Source organism: Argentina silus (genome assembly GCF_951799395.1).
Source record: "Argentina silus genome assembly, chromosome: Y".
Classification (NCBI taxonomy): domain Eukaryota; kingdom Metazoa; phylum Chordata; class Actinopteri; order Argentiniformes; family Argentinidae; genus Argentina; species Argentina silus.
In genome coordinates, this window is record NC_139654.1 from 11,956,370 (window position 1) to 11,978,756 (window position 22,387).

Sequence of the window (22,387 nt, forward strand, 5' to 3'; positions counted from 1 at the left end):
GATGAGGACTCTACGTGATTGGAAGTGCCCTAACCCTCATCTCTCTTTCCCTCCCTCCTCCTCTCTGTCTCTGCCCCTCCCCCTCAGACATGTTCCCCTCTACCGCCCCCAAGATGAGCTGAGCCTCCACAGGGGGCAGTGTTCAGGGCTGAGCCCCAGCCAAGACGCTGCTTAAACCCTCTGCACACACCGCACAGCTGACACACACACACACAACCTGAGAGCGGGAGACACACACACACACACAAACACACACTTAACACCGGACCGACCGAGACACAAATACAACAACCAACCAACAACTGATAACAGACGTGTTTACGTGTGTAGGAGCAAGCAGCAGCACAGGTGTTCAGTGACGAGAGAAGAGAGAAACTGCTGATCCTCCGGGAGGGAGGGTGGGAGCCCTGAGGCCAGCCCAGACAGTGAGTCAGAGTCCGCTAGCCAGCCAGTGTATTTTGTCCAGAGAGCTGGAGAGTCAGAGCAGGGTCACAACCTGGAGAGTCATGGGCTATGGGGGCCATGGTGACCTAGCGTAAATGGCTATTCCTCAGCACAGCTTGGTGTCTGCTGCTCAACCCTTCTCCTTGTCATCCTCCTCCTCCTGTGCCACTGCCCCCCCTCTCACCCCGTTACTGCTGTCATGGTGGGCGTTGTGGCCTTGTGGAAGCTGGTGCGTGGCGTCCGGCAGCTGGAGCTCCACCGGCTCATCCTGGCGCTCATCGTCTTCTGCCTCCTGTCCATGGCTTTCCTGGCCTACTACGTTTCCAACAGCCCCAAGATCAAGAATGCGCCCCCGCTGCCCTTCAATGACTGTGGGGGGCAGCTGGCCGCCGCGGGAGCGGGTGGGCAGCGAGCGCCCCTTTTCCTGCCCCCGCGCTCGGGCAGGCTCCACCAGGTGAAGGCCATGGATAACTCACACACGGACCCTGTGGTCCTGGTGTTTGTGGAGAGCATCTACTCCCAACTGGGCCAGGAGATTGTGGCCATCCTGGAGTCTAGCCGCTTCCGCTACCGGATGGAGATCTCCCCGGGGAAAGGGGACATGCCCACACTGACGGAGCGCAACCGTGGCCGCTATGCACTAGTTATCTACGAGAACGTGCTCAAGTATGTTAACCTGGACGCTTGGAACCGTGACCTGCTGGACAAGTACTGCGTGGAGTACAGCGTGGGTGTCATTGGCTTCTTCAAGGCCAACGAGAACTCGCTGCTCAGCGCCCAGCTCAAGGGCTTCCCCCTCTTCCTGCACTCTCACCTGGGCCTGAGAGACTACCATATCAACCCCAACGCCCCGCTGCTCTACATCACGCGGCCCAACGAGGTGGAGCAAGGCCCGTTGCCCGGAGACGACTGGACCGTGTTCCAGTCCAACCACTCCACCTACGAGCCCGTGCTCCTGGCCAGTACCAAGACCTCAAGACCCTACCTGGGCCCCATCAGGGCCATGCATGCCACCGTGGTCCAAGATCTGGGCCTCCACGACGGCACCCAGAGGGTGCTCTTTGGCAACAACCTGTCCTTCTGGCTCCACAAGCTGGTGTTTGTGGACGCCATCGCCTACCTGACAGGGAAGAGGCTCTGCCTGGCGCTGGAGCGCCACCTGCTGGTGGATGTGGATGACATCTTCGTGGGCAAGGAGGGCACCCGCATGAAGGTGTCTGACGTGGAGGTGGGTCAGCTCTTTTAGTATTTCTCTCTCTCTGCACTCTCTCTTTCTCTCTCTCGTTCTCCCTCTCTCGCTTTCTCTCTCTCACCCCCCTTTCTATCTCTCTCTTTCTTTCTCTCTCTCTCTATCGCTCTGTGCGCTTTCTCTCACTCTCTTTCTCTTTCTCAGCCCCCTCTCAATTCAATTAAATTCAATAAGCTTTATTGGCATAATATAACTTTTTACATTGCCAAAGCACACATAGGAACAGCTACATTGAAATAAAGGGAAATGATGATATCAAATGAACAGTAACATAACAATAACAAACAGTTAGGCTAAGTTCCGTTTCAGGTTTTCGTTCCACTGACCTAAGGTTGTGGCAGCAAGCCAATAGGAATTGCATTTTCACTTTGTCTATTTGTGTGTCAAAATGTAGAGCTGTGTAATTCTGGGAAATAATGTTGCTCTTATTTCTGCATATGCATTGCAGTGTGGGAGGAAGTTTTCTGGGGGCAGAGCATACGTACACACACCCTGTCTTCCCTGGGCAGCCAGGCCTGTTTCTACTGCCAGGCTGTGCTCATTGAGTCTGTACATAGTTAATGTCTTCCTCAGTTTCTGGTCAGTCACGTTGGTCAGATAGTCTGCCACCGTGTACTGTTTGTTTAGGGCCAAATAACATTCAACTTTACTTTGTTTCTTTGTTGTCTCATTCCAATATGTGATATATTTTTATTTTTGTTTTGTTTCAATTTGGTTGGGCCAAATTGTCTGAGTGCTGTCCTGAGACTTAGTAGGGATGAAAGGGGTAGGTGAACTGAGCCTCAGGACCAGCTGGCTAAGGGCACTCTTTTCCAGGTTCATCTCTTGGCGGATTAGGGCTTTGTTATGAAGTGTTTGAGGGTCACTTGTTTTGAGGTGATTGTAAAATGTTAATGCTTTGGTGTTTTCCTTTGGCCATGCTGGATACTTTTACAGACCTCTGCATGCAGTGTTTCAATAGGGAGTTTGTCCCATTTGGGGAACTCCTGATTGGTGAGTGGAGCCCATACTTTGCGACCTATCTTCCTCCGTAGACTGAAGACCCATCTCTTCAGGCTACATCTTGACCGTCCTTCCTAAAGACCTCTTCACCCCCCACTACCCCTCTGTACAGTTCCTCTACTGTTAATAATACAAATAAAATATAAAGTGTGTGCCTCTGCTTTCAGGGGGGGCTGGAAAGCTGGGACTGAAAAGTCGACCAGGACCTGACGTGCACGAGTGTTACACCGGCGGAGGAACACCGGCGCTGGTTCCGGGCCCTGACGATGGAGGAGGGGAGCCGGCCCTTTGCCTACGCCCAGCGGCTGCGGGACAGCGCGTGGTGTCGCCGAGGGCGAGATTAGTATGGCCTTTTCCCGGCCTAAACACCACACCCAAGGTTACCAAGCCACTTCTGACAGAGCATCAGCTAAGAAAACCACAAAGGAGAAAGCTTCAGCTACCAGGACCACTTCTGACAGAGCATCAGCTAAGAAAACCACAAAGGAGAAAGCTTCAGCTACCAGGACCACTTCTAACAGAACATCAACTTTAAAAATGACAATCAAAAAAGTAACAAAGGGGACTTCAAAGACCAAGAGAGCATTAATAAAGGAGGAAGAAGACACCAAGACTGAGGCCTACAGACCTAGGCCTGACACTATACAAACCCCTAGCAAAAAGGCAAAGTACAGTGTGCAGAGGCCCACAGGGGGCAGAAGGGTGCATGAGAAGAAGGAGGTCATGCCACCACCACCAAAAGTATCACAGGGCCCATCGGAGCCAGGGGATATCTCCTCACCGGAGTTATCAGAGATAGAGATACCGCCTGACTGGGTGGTATTGGACAAGGCCCTCAGCTCTCCCTGCTCACCTCAGTTCCCATATTCACCGCTCACCAAAACAGAATTGATCATACTGGAGCCAATGGCTGAGGTTCCTGAAGATCCAGTCCTGCCAAACCTGATGGGACTGTGGACCCCCGAGGAGGCTCCTGAAACAGTCTTCAGCTTCGATTTAACCCATGACATAGAGATACAGAGGTATGACCCATTGCCGATTCTTACTCTAGACACAGAGGATTTTCAGTTAGATTCCCCACCAGGAATGGCCTATGGAGGAGAAGTGTCCTTCCTTGATTTGATCTATGAAATGACCCTGTTTGATGTGTAACTGATTGATGACAAGTTGAATCAAAAGTGTATAACCACTAATTGATGATAAGTTGATTCAAATGTGTGAAACTGATTAATGATAAGTTGATTCAAAAGTGTGTAACTGATAAGTTGATTCAAATGTGTGTAACCGATTAATAATAAGTTGGTTCAAATGTGTGTAACTGATTAATGATAAGTTGAGTCAAATATATATAATTGGTTAATGATAAATGAGTTCAAATATGTGCAAAAGGCAAAACTTAACAAAAGAAATTATAAAGGTAGTGTATGACTCCGGGTCAACATATCTGGTTGGACCTCGTAGTGATAACGGTTTAACCGATACTGAAGTAGGCAACCAAATGCATTAATGTTTGACTGTATAATTCTTACTCAGAAATGATTTCTGAGGTAGGCCACCATATTAATGTTTGACTGTATAATTCCTACTCAGAGATGATTGCTGAAGTAGGCCACCATACTAATGTTTTACTGTATAATTCATGTGTGCTAATGATAATTGTATACCATATGTACTAAATGTTAACTTTGAGAAAGGCATAGATTAGTATTGGACGAAAATAGAGTAGAATTGCAGAAGTCCACAATAAGAAGTGGCCTTGAGTCCAGTTTGAGCAGGAGAGTGATAAGTATGTCTAGTAGACATAACAACAGGTGCCCTTAGGCCCATGACTAAGCATGGGTGCGAACTCAGGGTGATGTAATGAAAGAGAATATAGTATTCACCTTCTGTCAAAAGGTGATGACGTCACATGAATTTAATCATCAAAAATAATACTTGAAAATTATAAGTCCCGCCCCTTTGGGGCGGATGTGGTGGGTGTTGATGCTTGCACAATGAGGCGTTGGTGAGAGGCCAAGGTGTTCTGCTGTTTGTGAAATTAGATTTAGGAACTTGACAGTTTTATGGGGTGGGTGTTGATGTTTGCACAATGAGACGTTGGTGAGAGGCCAAGGTGTTCTGCTGTTTGTGAAATTAGATTGAGGAACTTGACAGCTTTTTGAGGATGTGGTCACCCCCATAGGATATAGAACCATTAGAATGGTTGGATTAGGGGACCTTTTCTCTTTCTAGGAACCCAGGGGCCCTGAACTGTCTGAAGACCAACCAAGGGCCAGCTAAAGTTTGTCACTGATAAGTGCTGTGTGATGTGTTGTGATGACTTCATGCTGCATACATACATCTATGTCAAAATTGCATATGAGGCTTAAAATAAAAGCTCAATACTGAGGGTTAAAATGTGCAATTAAAAAAAAAAAGGCAATTAAAAAATGGTTAGGTTGCTACTCTAGTGGTAGTAATGTGTTCAATAATGAAGAATAAAAATAAGTGTTCAATAATGAAGAATAAAATGGGAATTGTTCCCATTACTTTTGGGTACCCTAAAATAGAGGGACGATGCATAAAAAGTGTTGTAATTTCTGAATGGTGAAACTGTACACAAATACCATCAAATAAAATCTGAGAATCTCTACTTTGGATTTAAAATATTTTTAAAAGAAGAAAAAATGCTTCACTGTCCCATTACTTACGCAAAGCACTTTATTTGAAACTTGGTCAACTTAACTTAATAAACTTCTGTTTGAAGTGGCTATTTAAACAAATTTGGTTTACAAAATTCCCCTGGCTCATAGACTATCAGGGGTAAGGAACCATCTGACTAAAGGTGTACATTGCTGAACTAATCATTTAATGCGGAAACCCAGGCCTCACCTGCTGCACTTTGGTTACCTTGTCTTTATAGATGGAATCCATGTTCGAGTGTGTTGTCCTGACCAGCACCTTCACTATTACCTCAGCATGCTGAGTGCTGAAGCCTGTTAATAAGAACAGAGAGTACATCATACAGTATACATTCTCATACTTTATTTGCCTTTACTTTCCTCCTTGCCCTCAAAATAAACAAACAAAAATCTTTAACCACTAAATCCTTTTGAAAAGTTAGTGAATAAACACAATTCTTTAACTTTTGCTCTAGGGCAAAGTGGAGAAGTGTGCCCCTATCTATCTGACGTCCACTCAGAAGTGCCCCTATAGGCAAAGGTCATAGACACTTATGTGCATCTTCATACTCAAAGGGTTGGTTTAACTCACCCAGATTAAGATTGCTGAATGCCATCCTAATGGAGATCATTGATTAAACATGGTTTTAGTCTAGGAGTAGACTTAAAGGATAAATTAGTAGAATTACAGGGGTAGTTTCACTTCCTTGTGTGGCGAAAGTGCTTTCCAGGTGAAAGGTGAGGGAATCATATGTCACTCCACTTCAACCACTGGTAAAGGCAAGTCATCTCATTTTGAGAAGCGCACATCATAGCAAATGCAGTCCAAGATTTTGAATTTGAGCCAAAATTAAACATATTTCCACTCAAACGATTATTTCCTGGCTACAATAAAATCGTTGTAAAACATCATGGATAAGCACAGGACATTGTATTCCAATTTTAAAAGTTCTGGGTCAGAGAAACCAACAGAATGAGTAGCAAAAACTTTCACCTGGGTCAGAGAAACCAACAGAATGAGTATCAAAACCTCCTAATGGAAGATGTGTGACGGTACTTTCATTATTTCAAATAACATAAACTTCAAACCGTTTTCTTCAAACGCCAAATTAGCTTGATTCCAGCGTGACTTTGGTGTTCTCCAATTACTTAAAATATACAAATTCATGCATTGGCTGTCATATTTTCTTTTATACCCCAGATCGGACGAACCATGCTAGGCATCCAGAAGTGCCACAACAATTTAACACTAACACTACAGTACATAAAATCACATTCTGTGTGCAGTATAGGCCAGTACATCCATTATTCTTTAGTATATTTTCAATAATAGTTGTAACATGTAGCTATAGTGCAAAATCATGAACACCACATGACAATATAGGAGCCCAATAAAAATGTAATGATGATTTATTGATTTTAATGATGACTAGGCCTATGATGCGTAATAAATAGTTCATTATGACAATAAATACACTGATTACACTAAATTATGAGACTCTTATGTTAGAAATTATGAATTTGCAAAGGGCATCATTTGATGGTAATCCATTACTTGTAATAACTAACCATGACCAACTATATAATAGTGCTGAAATATTTATGACTGTACTATATCATTTGAATCATTATTATAAAATTACTGCAATTGCTACACAGTTTGTTATTGATCTACCACATGAATTCGCGCCCCAAAAAATGTGTATAAAGCTTTGATAATGTGTGCGCCTAGTTTGAACTGATCAGGTGTGTGTCAAAATGCTGTCTTGTTGTGAAAGTATGACATTGGAATGCATTTTTATGGGACAAACTAAGCAACATAGCCTATTGAACTATGGCCTTGATACTTATAATTTCAAATTATTATAATTTCATTTCAAATTGTAGGCATAGGCAGAGACTGTATATACTTGAGATATGCCACTCCCTTGATTTACTATTGGTTTTGCGAGAGACTGGGAAGATGGAGCCAGTGCCATGCGGGGACACATTACTTAACAATTACCACAGTTATAGAATAGCAGTGGTCTTTGTTATGTTTGCATGACTAGGATCGCGTCTATCTCGCGCCGTTTCCCTAGTAACGCAGGTGTAAATCTAGAGTGGGAGGCTAGGCCAAAGTCAAGTAAAGTCTATTTTTAAGCCATTACAACTACCTTTAAGGATCAAATTTGCACAATAAATGTTTCTACAAACTTCAGCGATCTAAAAAACCGAAAGAAAATGTGCTATCATTTTGGGTGTGAGTGGAGTTTTTGTCCTGCCCTCCCATAGGCGACCTGTCTGAAAAAACAGCATTTTGTCTCCTTATTTAGTGAACCGGCTTTCTTTAAAGAGGCTTTGGCATAGGCATATTTACTGTACATTAGCCTACACATCGTTGAGAACACCGAAGTTAGCAGCATCGTTTCTCTCGAATGACTCCAGAGTTTGGCAGTCTTCATGTGTCCAGGTTAATTATTATTTGTTCTACATCCATTTGGTGGAAATACGCTTTTAATTAGGTACGTGCAGAACGTCATGTCGTCAACTAAATACATATCTGTTGACAATCGCAGTGAAATGTTAATCAAGACTTGGTAGTACTGAGAGGGACGCCGCCATGAGATAACCGTGGCTAGTGATGGACGATATTAAGGTTTATTTGGCTCTTTAAAATCGGTGATATTTGGACCATGTTTTGTATGGGATGGTAATTTACTTCGGATTATGCAAGGGCATAATCACTATACACATCGTGACTGAATGTATGGCATTCTATAAGTATACTGCAACCGTTCTCTGGAGATCGATATGCTTTGGATCAAAGTGTTAATTCATTTCTCAAATAATTACCATTCGAGTAAACTTTGAATGCAGTACTCGAGTTTCTCACATTACCTAACTTCTATACTTTTTTTTAAAATGTTGTTGTTGTTTGTGATGTGAGCTGCTGTAACGCCTTAATTTCCCTTCAGGGATCAATAAAGTACCTATCTATCTATCTACTTTGATGATTTGGCTACATCTAGAATAAAATGAGATGTAGTAGGCTAGATCTTGCAGAGTAGGAGATCAAAACTTCGGTCAAGGCGAAAATAGCACCGAAACTCTTCACCAAAAAGCTATCATTGTTGAATGAAAGACAACTTGTGATCCACCTGTATTTATATCAAATACATTTTTCGAAGGAAGATTAGCCAATTTTTGGTGGTTCATCAACTTCCGTTAGAAGACTATATTATAGATCCTAACACGCGACGCGAGATCCCTGCCCGTTACAATAGAATTAAACGTGATATCAAAGCTTTTTCGCTCACTAATAAACAACAAGTGATCAACTTTTCAGTTGTTTTTGATACGAGACGCCTTCTCCCCTCAGGTAGAACACTGCCGTTTGGTTACTGAGTTGTTATTACCTGTTATCACCTGTTATTACCTAGGTTCACAATAGACTGTGTTCACAATATTACCGGGTGTTTTCTATAGTTCTGTAGGAACATTATTTGAAAAAATGTATTCTACAATGTATCCTAATGTTGTTTTATTGTATTTGAAAAATGTATTCTACAATGTATTCTACGATGTATCTGTAGTTAATAAACTTAGATGAAGAAAGGAAGCTGCAGAGGTCCGGATGAGTCAGTTTAATCGTCTTTAATTAATCATAACTTCATCGTTACAATCCACGGCCAGATGTGGGGGTTCCTATACAGTCAATGATGTCCCCTCTTCCTAGTCTAGCCGTTCAGTCTTATATTCAGAACAGCATGCTTTATCTTCCAGATTTGGGCATTGAGCATGGAATCCCTAGGCGCGTTACTCTAAACATTTTCAACCTATACTATGGTGATGTTCATAGCCTTAACCAAATAAGGCTATACCCGAACAGGGGCCCGGAGCAGGGGTTTTAGGGGTGCCCAGAGAATCTGAAAGGGGGGTGTCAGCTGGTAGTGTCTAAGCCGGAAGAAGATCCAACAGTTTGGGTAAAAGTTAATGGTCATTCATTAGAAATGATGGTTGATTTTGGAGCATCATTTACCTGTATCTAGCCACAAGACACTATACACTCCAATAAAGTTGAGACGCAAGGTCAACTTATCACGAGACACAAGCTTGAGGAGCACATGCCATCAAGGCTGTAGAGTCCTACTTGCATATTAGACTATACTTTTGAGCTATTGACCAATACAACTATTTTCGATTGCTACATTCCTAGCGCTAATAGATTATACACCTATCATGGCCTCCATCACCCAGTCGTCTGACCCTGAGATCCCAGACAACCACAAAGAGAGCTGGATAATTCTGTATCTATTCGTCTGGAGGATTTTGTGTCAAATCGCGGGATCTGTGAAGCCGGGCCTGTGGTGGAACGGAGTAAGGCCCTCCTTTATGACCCAGCAGCAGGAGCAGCCATTCTAGCTAGCTACTTTACTAGCTAGCTGTCAACGACAGCTCTCCGGCTAACTAGCATTAGCTAGTGGTGACACCAACGGGATTGCGAGGGAGAAACATATTGGCAGCGTTTCGTACAAAGGCAACAATACTCTCTCTTAAACGCAATACCTTAAGGACTCCTGTCACAGATATGGCTGCAATAATAAAGGAAATTGTCAGCCAAAACAAAAGGAGATACCAGGAAGATGGGTTTGACTTGGACTTGACCTATATTTATCCGAATATAATTGCTATGGGCTTTCCTGCAGAAAGACTTGAGGGTGTCTACAGAAACAATATAGGCGATGTAGTACGGTTTCAGGACTCAAAACACAAAAATCATTACAAGATATATAATCTTTGCGCCAAGCGACATTACGACACCGCGAAGTTTAACTGCAGAGTTGCACAGTACCCCTTTGAAGACCACAACCCACCTCAGCTGGAGCTAATCAAGCAATTCTGTGAAGACCTGGACCAGTGGCTAAGCGAGGATGACCATCATGTGGCAGCCATCCACTGCAAGGCAGGGAAGGGCCGCACCGGCGTCATGATCTGCGCCTATCTCCTCCACCGAGGGAAGTTCCTGGAGGCACAGGAAGCACTCGACTTCTACGGGGAAGTGCGGACAAGAGACAAGAAGGGAGTCACAATCCCAAGCCAGCGACGCTATGTGTACTACTACAGCTACCTTCTGAAGAACCAGCTAGAGTACAAGCCCATCGCTCTGCTCTTTCACAAAATGGTGTTTGAGACGCTCCCCATGTTTAGTGGAGGCACCTGCAGGGACAGTACCATTAAAAACAGGAGTGACCCGATTCCTCAGGGCTTCAAGAAAGGGAATTGGCATTGGGATCCGCAGTTTGTGGTTTATCAACTAAAAGTCAAAGATCCATACGTCCAACCCAGTGCACACAAGGCGAGTACTTTGAGAATACTTTGCGAATACTTTGTGTTCTACCTGAGGGGAGAAGGCGTCTCTTATCAAAAACCATTGAAAAGTTGATCACTTGTTGTTTATTAGTGAGCGAAAAAGCTTTGATATCACGTTTAATTCTATTGTAACGGGCAGGGATCTCGCGTCGCGTGTTAGGATTTATAATATTGTAGCGCAGGCACTGCTTGAGGTGCTGGGTGACTGTGTGAATTCCCAGCATGCATTGCGCATGCAGAATGGACAGTTTGACTGCAAATATTTGGTGTACGTGTTGTTGTTGGTTTATTTGGTTATGTGTATTGTGTTGTTCATGATTGTGCTGTTTGATTGATGTGCGGTTGTTAATGTTTCCGGGGAAACCGTTATGAGGCTCCCTATCCCCATGTCTTACCCCCCTGTTCCGTTCCCCACTGTTTAGTTTTTCATCTGCACTGCTAGCTCTGCAGTCTTGTTTAAGACTGGCGTAAATGCATGTGAGTTGACAAATAAATCGCATAACTTCCAGTGAGTTGGTCAGTTGTGAGTCACTTCTTCATCTGAATCCATGGCTCGCTACATTGGTGTCAGAAGTGGGATGGAGGAGATGACCAGTGAGATCAGGGACCTCCTGGAAGACCTGCGGAAGATGGACCAACGGAGCCAGAAGACACAAGGGGCAAGGCCACGAACTCACAGGACCGAGCATTGTGCCTCCCTGGGCTATCCTGATGGAGCTAGCGCCCTGCGACTCCCCAGCGGTGGGCACGTGGAGGATGGCAGCCCTAGCCATCCCGTCCACTCGGCAGGCGGCCTCAGCCGCTCCCGGGGAGCAGAGGATGCCGCAACCCGTGGAGACGGCACCCGGCGACGAGCAACGATGGCGGTGGACAGCGGCGAAGCGGTGATGACAGCAGCGCTGGCCGCAGCGGGCATGGCACAGCAGCGGGCAGCGGCAACAGAGCGGCCAGCGCGATCAAGCTAACCAAGTACAGTGGGGCGGAGCCACTGGAGCCCTACCTTGCTCAAGTCCAATTGGCTGCGTGGAACAACCAATGGGGGCCACCAGTGCCCAAGAATGCCCTCATGCAGGGCCAATGCTCCCCAGCGACAAAAGCTGTGAACCTCACCACGCAGCACTCCACCCTGGCGACGACGAATGCTCCACCCTCAGTGCGATGCTCCGCCCCAGCCACAACCACCACGGCGGGCCCCAGCGCCAGTGCCACGCCCTCACCAGAGACAAGGCAGGCGGTGCAAGAGATGCTCCACCACAGCAGTGATGGCCTCAACGATGACCAGCGGCGGCAGCTGAAGAGCCTCCTCGATGATTTCCTGGACATTTTCGCTGCCAGGGATGAGGAGTGCACCCGGACTGGGCTGGTGCAGCATGCTATCGACACCGGTGCTGCACAGCCCATCCGGCTCCGCCCTCATCGGCTGGCGCTGGCAAAAAGGCAGGCTGCCGAGCAGAAGGTCCGAGAGATGGCAGCAGCAGGGGTCATCGAGCCATCCAGTAGCCCCTGGGCTGCACCTGCAGACAACACGTGGCGGTTCTGTGTCGACTATCGGCAGCTCAATGCAGTCACCAGGAAGGACTCCTACCCGCTCCCCCGCATTGACGATGCACTGGACTACATCACTCTGGCAGTTCTGCGTGATGCCGTTCGGGTTGTGCAACGCTCCCGCCACATTTGAACGGCTGATGGAGAGGGTGCTGGCATCTATTCCCCGATCAAGGTGCGTGGTATACCTTGACGACCTGCTGGTCCACGCCTCTGACTTCGAGGGGGCACTGCTCCACCTGCGTGAAGTCCTCACTGCAGGTGGAGCGGTTTAACCGCACTCTCGCCACCCAGCTGGCTATCCTGACCGCCAAACACCAGCGGGACTTGATGTTTGGGCACGAACTGCGCACCCCTGTGGACTTGGTCTTTGGGGCCCCACCAAAACCGGAAGTGCTGGGTACCCCGGGGATGGAGTACCTGCAGGAGCTGCGGGAACGCCTGCGGGGGGCCCACGAATTTGCCAGGCGACACTAGGCTGACGCAGGGAGGCGCCAGAAGCGCGCATACGACACACGTTGCCGGGGACGTGCCTTCACCCCTGGCGGGGGACAGCAGAGAGTAGAATGGGACTAAGGTGACACACATGCAGGCGGGCACCAGGTCATCTTAAGGATTATTATTGGGCGTAGGATGTGGCCGAGGACGGCTGTCATCCTAGGAGGGGGCAATGTAGCGCAGGCACTGCTTGAGGTGCTGGGTGACTGTGTGAATTCCCAGCATGCATTGCGCATGCAGTTGTTCATGATTGTGCTGTTTGATTGATGTGCAGTTGTTAATGTTTCCGGGGAAACCGTTATGAGGCTCCCTATCCCCCTGTTCCGTTCCCCACTGTTTAGTTTTTCATCTGCACTGCTAGCTCTGCAGTCTTGTTTAAGACTGGCGTAAATGCATGTGAGTTGACAAATAAATCGCATAACTTCCAGTGAGTTGGTCAGTTGTGAGTCACTTCTTCATCTGAATCCATGGCTCGCTCCAATATAGTCTTCTAACGGAAGTTGATGAACCACCAAAAATTGGCTAATCTTCCTTCGAAAAATGTATTTGATATAAATACAGGTGGATCACAAGTTGTCTTTCATTCAACAATGATAGCTTTTTGGTGAAGAGTTTCGGTGCTATTTTCGCCTTGACCGAAGTTTTGATCTCCTACTCTGCAAGATCTAGCCTACTACATCTCATTTTATTCTAGATGTAGCCAAATCATCAAAGTAGATAGATAGATAGGTACTTTATTGATCCCTGAAGGGAAATTAAGGCGTTACAGCAGCTCACATCACAAACAACAACAACATTTTAAAAAAAAGTATAGAAGTTAGGTAATGTGAGAAACTCGAGTACTGCATTCAAAGTTTACTCGAATGGTAATTATTTGAGAAATGAATTAACACTTTGATCCAAAGCATATCGATCTCCAGAGAACGGTTGCAGTATACTTATAGAATGCCATACATTCAGTCACGATGTGTATAGTGATTATGCCCTTGCATAATCCGAAGTAAATTACCATCCCATACAAAACATGGTCCAAATATCACCGATTTTAAAGAGCCAAATAAACCTTAATATCGTCCATCACTAGCCACGGTTATCTCATGGCGGCGTCCCTCTCAGTACTACCAAGTCTTGATTAACATTTCACTGCGATTGTCAACAGATATGTATTTAGTTGACGACATGACGTTCTGCACGTACCTAATTAAAAGCGTATTTCCACCAAATGGATGTAGAACAAATAATAATTAACCTGGACACATGAAGACTGCCAAACTCTGGAGTCAATCGAGAGAAACGATGCTGCTAACTTCGGTGTTCTCAACGATGTGTAGGCTAATGTACAGTAAATATGCCTATGCCAAAGCCTCTTTAAAGAAAGCCGGTTCACTAAATAAGGAGACAAAATGCTGTTTTTTCAGACAGGTCGCCTATGGGAGGGCAGGACAAAAACTCCACTCACACCCAAAATGATAGCACATTTTCTTTCGGTTTTTTAGATCGCTGAAGTTTGTAGAAACATTTATTGTGCAAATTTGATCCTTAAAGGTAGTTGTAATGGCTTAAAAATAGACTTTACTTGACTTTGGCCTAGCCTCCCACTCTAGATTTACACCTGCGTTACTAGGGAAACGGCGCGAGATAGACGCGATCCTAGTCATGCAAACATAACAAAGACCACTGCTATTCTATAACTGTGGTAATTGTTAAGTAATGTGTCCCCGCATGGCACTGGCTCCATCTTCCCAGTCTCTCGCAAAACCAATAGTAAATCAAGGGAGTGGCATATCTCAAGTATATACAGTCTCTGCGTATGCCTACAATTTGAAATGAAATTATAATAATTTGAAATTATAAGTATCAAGGCCATAGTTCAATAGGCTATGTTGCTTAGTTTGTCCCATAAAAATGCATTCCAATGTCATACTTTCACAACAAGACAGCATTTTGACACACACCTGATCAGTTCAAACTAGGCGCACACATTATCAAAGCTTTATACACATTTTTTGGGGCGCGAATTCATGTGGTAGATCAATAACAAACTGTGTAGCAATTGCAGTAATTTTATAATAATGATTCAAATGATATAGTACAGTCATAAATATTTCAGCACTATTATATAGTTGGTCATGGTTAGTTATTACAAGTAATGGATTACCATCAAATGATGCCCTTTGCAAATTCATAATTTCTAACATAAGAGTCTCATAATTTAGTGTAATCAGTGTATTTATTGTCATAATGAACTATTTATTACGCATCATAGGCCTAGTCATCATTAAAATCAATAAATCATCATTACATTTTTATTGGGCTCCTATATTGTCATGTGGTGTTCATGATTTTGCACTATAGCTACATGTTACAACTATTATTGAAAATATACTAAAGAATAATGGATGTACTGGCCTATACTGCACACAGAATGTGATTTTATGTACTGTAGTGTTAGTGTTAAATTGTTGTGGCACTTCTGGATGCCTAGCATGGTTCGTCCGATCTGGGGTATAAAAGAAAATATGACAGCCAATGCATGAATTTGTATATTTTAAGTAATTGGAGAACACCAAAGTCACGCTGGAATCAAGCTAATTTGGCGTTTGAAGAAAACGGTTTGAAGTTTATGTTATTTGAAATAATGAAAGTACCGTCACACATCTTCCATTAGGAGGTTTTGATACTCATTCTGTTGGTTTCTCTGACCCAGGTGAAAGTTTTTGCTACTCATTCTGTTGGTTTCTCTGACCCAGAACTTTTAAAATTGGAATACAATGTCCTGTGCTTATCCATGATGTTTTACAACGATTTTATTGTAGCCAGGAAATAATCGTTTGAGTGGAAATATGTTTAATTTTGTGTGTGCATGGGGACATTCACGAATATCCTGTCGTCGCTATCGAAATTCATTATGAGGGGAAAAAGCATAGTGTACAGGCGGCGGTTAGCCCGCGCCTCACGCATCCCCTTGTTCTGGGTGTAGATTGGGAGGGGTTTCCTCAAGCGGTAAAGCGGGCTACCAGGGTGCGTGCACGACAGAGAGGGAGGTGTTAGGCATGTAATGTGCTCTGTGCTGAGGCGGTGCCTCGCGACACTGCCGAGGAGCCGGAGCCGGCGGGGGGGTCTCAACCCGAGATTTCTACCCGCTGCTAGGTGACTTCCGCCTTGAGCAGTTTCGTGACGAGACCCTACGATCGGCCTATGACCAAGTGATAGCGATTGATGGTACTTTGGTACGGCCAGACACAGTGCGCGCCCACCCCTATTTTGCGATCATCAGCGACAGGTTATACCGAGTGAGTCGTGACTCGCATAGTCAGGAGGAAGTAACCCAGTTGTTGGTTCCCCGTAGCCGCCGGGAAATGGTCTTCCAGGCGGCTCATTTCAACCCCATGGCAGGCCATTTAGGGTATGATAAGACACTAAACCGTATAATGGCTAGATTTTATTGGCCGGGAATTCGGGCAGAGGTGCGTAGGTGGTGCACTTCCTGTCGCGAATGTCAATTGGTAAATCCCCCAGCCATTCCCCGGGCCCCGTTGGGGCCCTTACCATTGGTCGAGAACCCATTCGACCGCATTGCCATGGATATTATCGGGCCATTTGATCGGTGTACACAGGGATATCGATTTGTGTTGGTCTTGATAGATTACGCAACCCGATACCCCGAGGCAATACCGCTGCGCAATATTTCTGCCAGGAGTGTAGCGCAGGCGTTGTTTCAAGTGATCTCCCGGGTGGGAATCCCGAAAGAGATTCTCACCGACCAGGGCACCAATTTTATGTCACGCACCCTCAAGGAACTGTACGGGTTGTAGAACATCAAGGCGATTCGAACCAGTGTTTACCACCCAGCCACGGATGGCCTTTGTGAGCGGTTCAATCGGACCTTGAAATCAATGATCCGGAAGTTTGTGCACGAGGATAGTCGGAATTGGCATAAATGGCTAGATCCCCTGCTGTTTGCGGTACGGGAAGTTCCCCAAGCTTTCACCGGGTTTTCCCCGTTTGAATTACTCTAGGTGTCCTGGACCTTCTTAAAGAAAATTGGGAGGAAGGGTCTAGGGGTTATCTCACGCGAGCATTTGCAGCAAGCCCAGGAGCGTCAAAAGCGCCTCTACGACAGGGGAACTGACCTGCGAGAATTTTCACCGGGAGACAAGGTGCTCGTACTGTGACCCACCTCCAGCACGAAATTACTTGCGAAGTGGCAAGGGATTTTTGTGTTCACATGTCGCATGGGGGACGTGGATTATGAGGTAGTACGCTCAGACCGGGGGGATAGCTTGCAGGTGTATCACGTAAATCTCCTTAAAAAATGGAACGACGTGGTCAATGTTGCTCTGGCTACAATAATTCCTGAGAGAGATGAGTTCGGACCGGAAGTCCCAAAATCTAAAATTAGCACTCTGGTCGGTATTGATAACCACCTCTCTGCTAGCCAGGCCACGGACGTTGCAGATTTGCAAGCTAGGTTCGCTGACGTGTTCTCTCCCCTGCCCGGTCGGACTACGCTTATCGACCACCATATAGAAACACAGCCGGGTTTAACGGTGCGCACGCGTCCCTATAGGTTACCGGTACACAAACGAGACATTGTGTGCCGGGAATTGGAAGCCATGCTGGAGCTGGGTGTGGTCGAGGAGTCCCGCAGTGACTGGTGTAGCCCCATTGTGCTTGTCTACAAGCCGGATGGGGCTATACGGTTCTGTGTGGTTATAGACGGGTTAATGCGGTCTCCAAGTTCGATGCCTACCCGATGCCCCGGGTTGACGAGCTCTTGGACCGGCTTGGCACGGCCAAGTATTTCACGACGTTGGATTGCACGAAGGGATACTGGCAGATTCCACTCTCGTCGGTATCCCGGGAGAAAACTGCATTCTCCACTCCGCTCGGGCTATTCCAGTTCACGGTGCTCCCTTTCGGGTTGTTCGGAGCCCCAGCCACTTTTCAGCGCCTCATGGACCGCATTCTGCGGCCGCACTCTGTTTATGCTGCGGCCTACCTGGATGACATTGTCATTCACAGTGACACCTGGGCGCAGCATGTGCAGAGTGTGGCTGCTGTTCTGCGGTCCCTGAGGCAGGCGGGGCTGACGGCCAACCCGAAGAAGTGCGTGATCGGGCGGAGGGAGATCCGGTATCTGGGGTACCACTTGGGTCGGGGGGAGGTGCGGCCGCAGATTGAAAAGACTGCGGCCATCGCCGCCTCTCCGCGGCCCAATACCTTAAGGACTCCTGTCACAGATATGGCTGCAATAATAAAGGAAATTGTCAGCCAAAACAAAAGGAGATACCAGGAAGATGGGTTTGACTTGGACTTGACCTATATTTATCCGAATATAATTGCTATGGGCTTTCCTGCAGAAAGACTTGAGGGTGTCTACAGAAACAATATAGGCGATGTAGTACGGTTTCAGGACTCAAAACACAAAAATCATTACAAGATATATAATCTTTGCGCCAAGCGACATTACGACACCGCGAAGTTTAACTGCAGAGTTGCACAGTACCCCTTTGAAGACCACAACCCACCTCAGCTGGAGCTAATCAAGCCATTCTGTGAAGACCTGGACCAGTGGCTAAGCGAGGATGACCATCATGTGGCAGCCATCCACTGCTATCGACACCGGTGCTGCACAGCCCATCCGGCTCCGCCCTCATCGGCTGGCGCTGGCAAAAAGGCAGGCTGCCGAGCAGAAGGTCCGAGAGATGGCAGCAGCAGGGGTCATCGAGCCATCCAGTAGCCCCTGGGCTGCACCTGCAGACAACACGTGGCGGTTCTGTGTCGACTATCGGCAGCTCAATGCAGTCACCAGGAAGGACTCCTACCCGCTCCCCCGCATTGACGATGCACTGGACTACATCACTCTGGCAGTTCTGCGTGATGCCGTTCGGGTTGTGCAACGCTCCCGCCACATTTGAACGGCTGATGGAGAGGGTGCTGGCATCTATTCCCCGATCAAGGTGCGTGGTATACCTTGACGACCTGCTGGTCCACGCCTCTGACTTCGAGGGGGCACTGCTCCACCTGCGTGAAGTCCTCACTGCAGGTGGAGCGGTTTAACCGCACTCTCGCCACCCAGCTGGCTATCCTGACCGCCAAACACCAGCGGGACTTGATGTTTGGGCACGAACTGCGCACCCCTGTGGACTTGGTCTTTGGGGCCCCACCAAAACCGGAAGTGCTGGGTACCCCGGGGATGGAGTACCTGCAGGAGCTGCGGGAACGCCTGCGGGGGGCCCACGAATTTGCCAGGCGACACTAGGCTGACGCAGGGAGGCGCCAGAAGCGCGCATACGACACACGTTGCCGGGGACGTGCCTTCACCCCTGGCGGGGGACAGCAGAGAGTAGAATGGGACTAAGGTGACACACATGCAGGCGGGCACCAGGTCATCTTAAGGATTATTATTGGGCGTAGGATGTGGCCGAGGACGGCTGTCATCCTAGGAGGGGGCAATGTAGCGCAGGCACTGCTTGAGGTGCTGGGTGACTGTGTGAATTCCCAGCATGCATTGCGCATGCAGTTGTTCATGATTGTGCTGTTTGATTGATGTGCAGTTGTTAATGTTTCCGGGGAAACCGTTATGAGGCTCCCTATCCCCCTGTTCCGTTCCCCACTGTTTAGTTTTTCATCTGCACTGCTAGCTCTGCAGTCTTGTTTAAGACTGGCGTAAATGCATGTGAGTTGACAAATAAATCGCATAACTTCCAGTGAGTTGGTCAGTTGTGAGTCACTTCTTCATCTGAATCCATGGCTCGCTCCAATATAGTCTTCTAACGGAAGTTGATGAACCACCAAAAATTGGCTAATCTTCCTTCGAAAAATGTATTTGATATAAATACAGGTGGATCACAAGTTGTCTTTCATTCAACAATGATAGCTTTTTGGTGAAGAGTTTCGGTGCTATTTTCGCCTTGACCGAAGTTTTGATCTCCTACTCTGCAAGATCTAGCCTACTACATCTCATTTTATTCTAGATGTAGCCAAATCATCAAAGTAGATAGATAGATAGGTACTTTATTGATCCCTGAAGGGAAATTAAGGCGTTACAGCAGCTCACATCACAAACAACAACAACATTTTAAAAAAAAGTATAGAAGTTAGGTAATGTGAGAAACTCGAGTACTGCATTCAAAGTTTACTCGAATGGTAATTATTTGAGAAATGAATTAACACTTTGATCCAAAGCATATCGATCTCCAGAGAACGGTTGCAGTATACTTATAGAATGCCATACATTCAGTCACGATGTGTATAGTGATTATGCCCTTGCATAATCCGAAGTAAATTACCATCCCATACAAAACATGGTCCAAATATCACCGATTTTAAAGAGCCAAATAAACCTTAATATCGTCCATCACTAGCCACGGTTATCTCATGGCGGCGTCCCTCTCAGTACTACCAAGTCTTGATTAACATTTCACTGCGATTGTCAACAGATATGTATTTAGTTGACGACATGACGTTCTGCACGTACCTAATTAAAAGCGTATTTCCACCAAATGGATGTAGAACAAATAATAATTAACCTGGACACATGAAGACTGCCAAACTCTGGAGTCAATCGAGAGAAACGATGCTGCTAACTTCGGTGTTCTCAACGATGTGTAGGCTAATGTACAGTAAATATGCCTATGCCAAAGCCTCTTTAAAGAAAGCCGGTTCACTAAATAAGGAGACAAAATGCTGTTTTTTCAGACAGGTCGCCTATGGGAGGGCAGGACAAAAACTCCACTCACACCCAAAATGATAGCACATTTTCTTTCGGTTTTTTAGATCGCTGAAGTTTGTAGAAACATTTATTGTGCAAATTTGATCCTTAAAGGTAGTTGTAATGGCTTAAAAATAGACTTTACTTGACTTTGGCCTAGCCTCCCACTCTAGATTTACACCTGCGTTACTAGGGAAACGGCGCGAGATAGACGCGATCCTAGTCATGCAAACATAACAAAGACCACTGCTATTCTATAACTGTGGTAATTGTTAAGTAATGTGTCCCCGCATGGCACTGGCTCCATCTTCCCAGTCTCTCGCAAAACCAATAGTAAATCAAGGGAGTGGCATATCTCAAGTATATACAGTCTCTGCGTATGCCTACAATTTGAAATGAAATTATAATAATTTGAAATTATAAGTATCAAGGCCATAGTTCAATAGGCTATGTTGCTTAGTTTGTCCCATAAAAATGCATTCCAATGTCATACTTTCACAACAAGACAGCATTTTGACACACACCTGATCAGTTCAAACTAGGCGCACACATTATCAAAGCTTTATACACATTTTTTGGGGCGCGAATTCATGTGGTAGATCAATAACAAACTGTGTAGCAATTGCAGTAATTTTATAATAATGATTCAAATGATATAGTACAGTCATAAATATTTCAGCACTATTATATAGTTGGTCATGGTTAGTTATTACAAGTAATGGATTACCATCAAATGATGCCCTTTGCAAATTCATAATTTCTAACATAAGAGTCTCATAATTTAGTGTAATCAGTGTATTTATTGTCATAATGAACTATTTATTACGCATCATAGGCCTAGTCATCATTAAAATCAATAAATCATCATTACATTTTTATTGGGCTCCTATATTGTCATGTGGTGTTCATGATTTTGCACTATAGCTACATGTTACAACTATTATTGAAAATATACTAAAGAATAATGGATGTACTGGCCTATACTGCACACAGAATGTGATTTTATGTACTGTAGTGTTAGTGTTAAATTGTTGTGGCACTTCTGGATGCCTAGCATGGTTCGTCCGATCTGGGGTATAAAAGAAAATATGACAGCCAATGCATGAATTTGTATATTTTAAGTAATTGGAGAACACCAAAGTCACGCTGGAATCAAGCTAATTTGGCGTTTGAAGAAAACGGTTTGAAGTTTATGTTATTTGAAATAATGAAAGTACCGTCACACATCTTCCATTAGGAGGTTTTGATACTCATTCTGTTGGTTTCTCTGACCCAGGTGAAAGTTTTTGCTACTCATTCTGTTGGTTTCTCTGACCCAGAACTTTTAAAATTGGAATACAATGTCCTGTGCTTATCCATGATGTTTTACAACGATTTTATTGTAGCCAGGAAATAATCGTTTGAGTGGAAATATGTTTAATTTTGTGTGTGCATGGGGACATTCACGAATATCCTGTCGTCGCTATCGAAATTCATTATGAGGGGAAAAAGCATAGTGTACAGGCGGCGGTTAGCCCGCGCCTCACGCATCCCCTTGTTCTGGGTGTAGATTGGGAGGGGTTTCCTCAAGCGGTAAAGCGGGCTACCAGGGTGCGTGCACGACAGAGAGGGAGGTGTTAGGCATGTAATGTGCTCTGTGCTGAGGCGGTGCCTCGCGACACTGCCGAGGAGCCGGAGCCGGCGGGGGGGTCTCAACCCGAGATTTCTACCCGCTGCTAGGTGACTTCCGCCTTGAGCAGTTTCGTGACGAGACCCTACGATCGGCCTATGACCAAGTGATAGCGATTGATGGTACTTTGGTACGGCCAGACACAGTGCGCGCCCACCCCTATTTTGCGATCATCAGCGACAGGTTATACCGAGTGAGTCGTGACTCGCATAGTCAGGAGGAAGTAACCCAGTTGTTGGTTCCCCGTAGCC

General features: G+C 45.8%; 1 protein-coding gene across 1 annotated transcript in view; it reads left to right on the plus strand.

Moving 5' to 3' along the window:
- Positions 1–643: 643 nt before the first annotated feature.
- The window catches only part of LOC310823784 (bifunctional heparan sulfate N-deacetylase/N-sulfotransferase 2-like), a gene marked incomplete at both ends in the record, with an annotated part of 71,985 nt that continues 50,241 nt past the window's right edge, over positions 644–22,387 (plus strand). The window contains one exon of the mRNA XM_083696637.1: positions 644–1,672. Within this exon, the coding sequence (XP_083552763.1) occupies positions 644–1,672 (1,029 nt within the window). The remainder of the gene's footprint in view (positions 1,673–22,387) is intronic.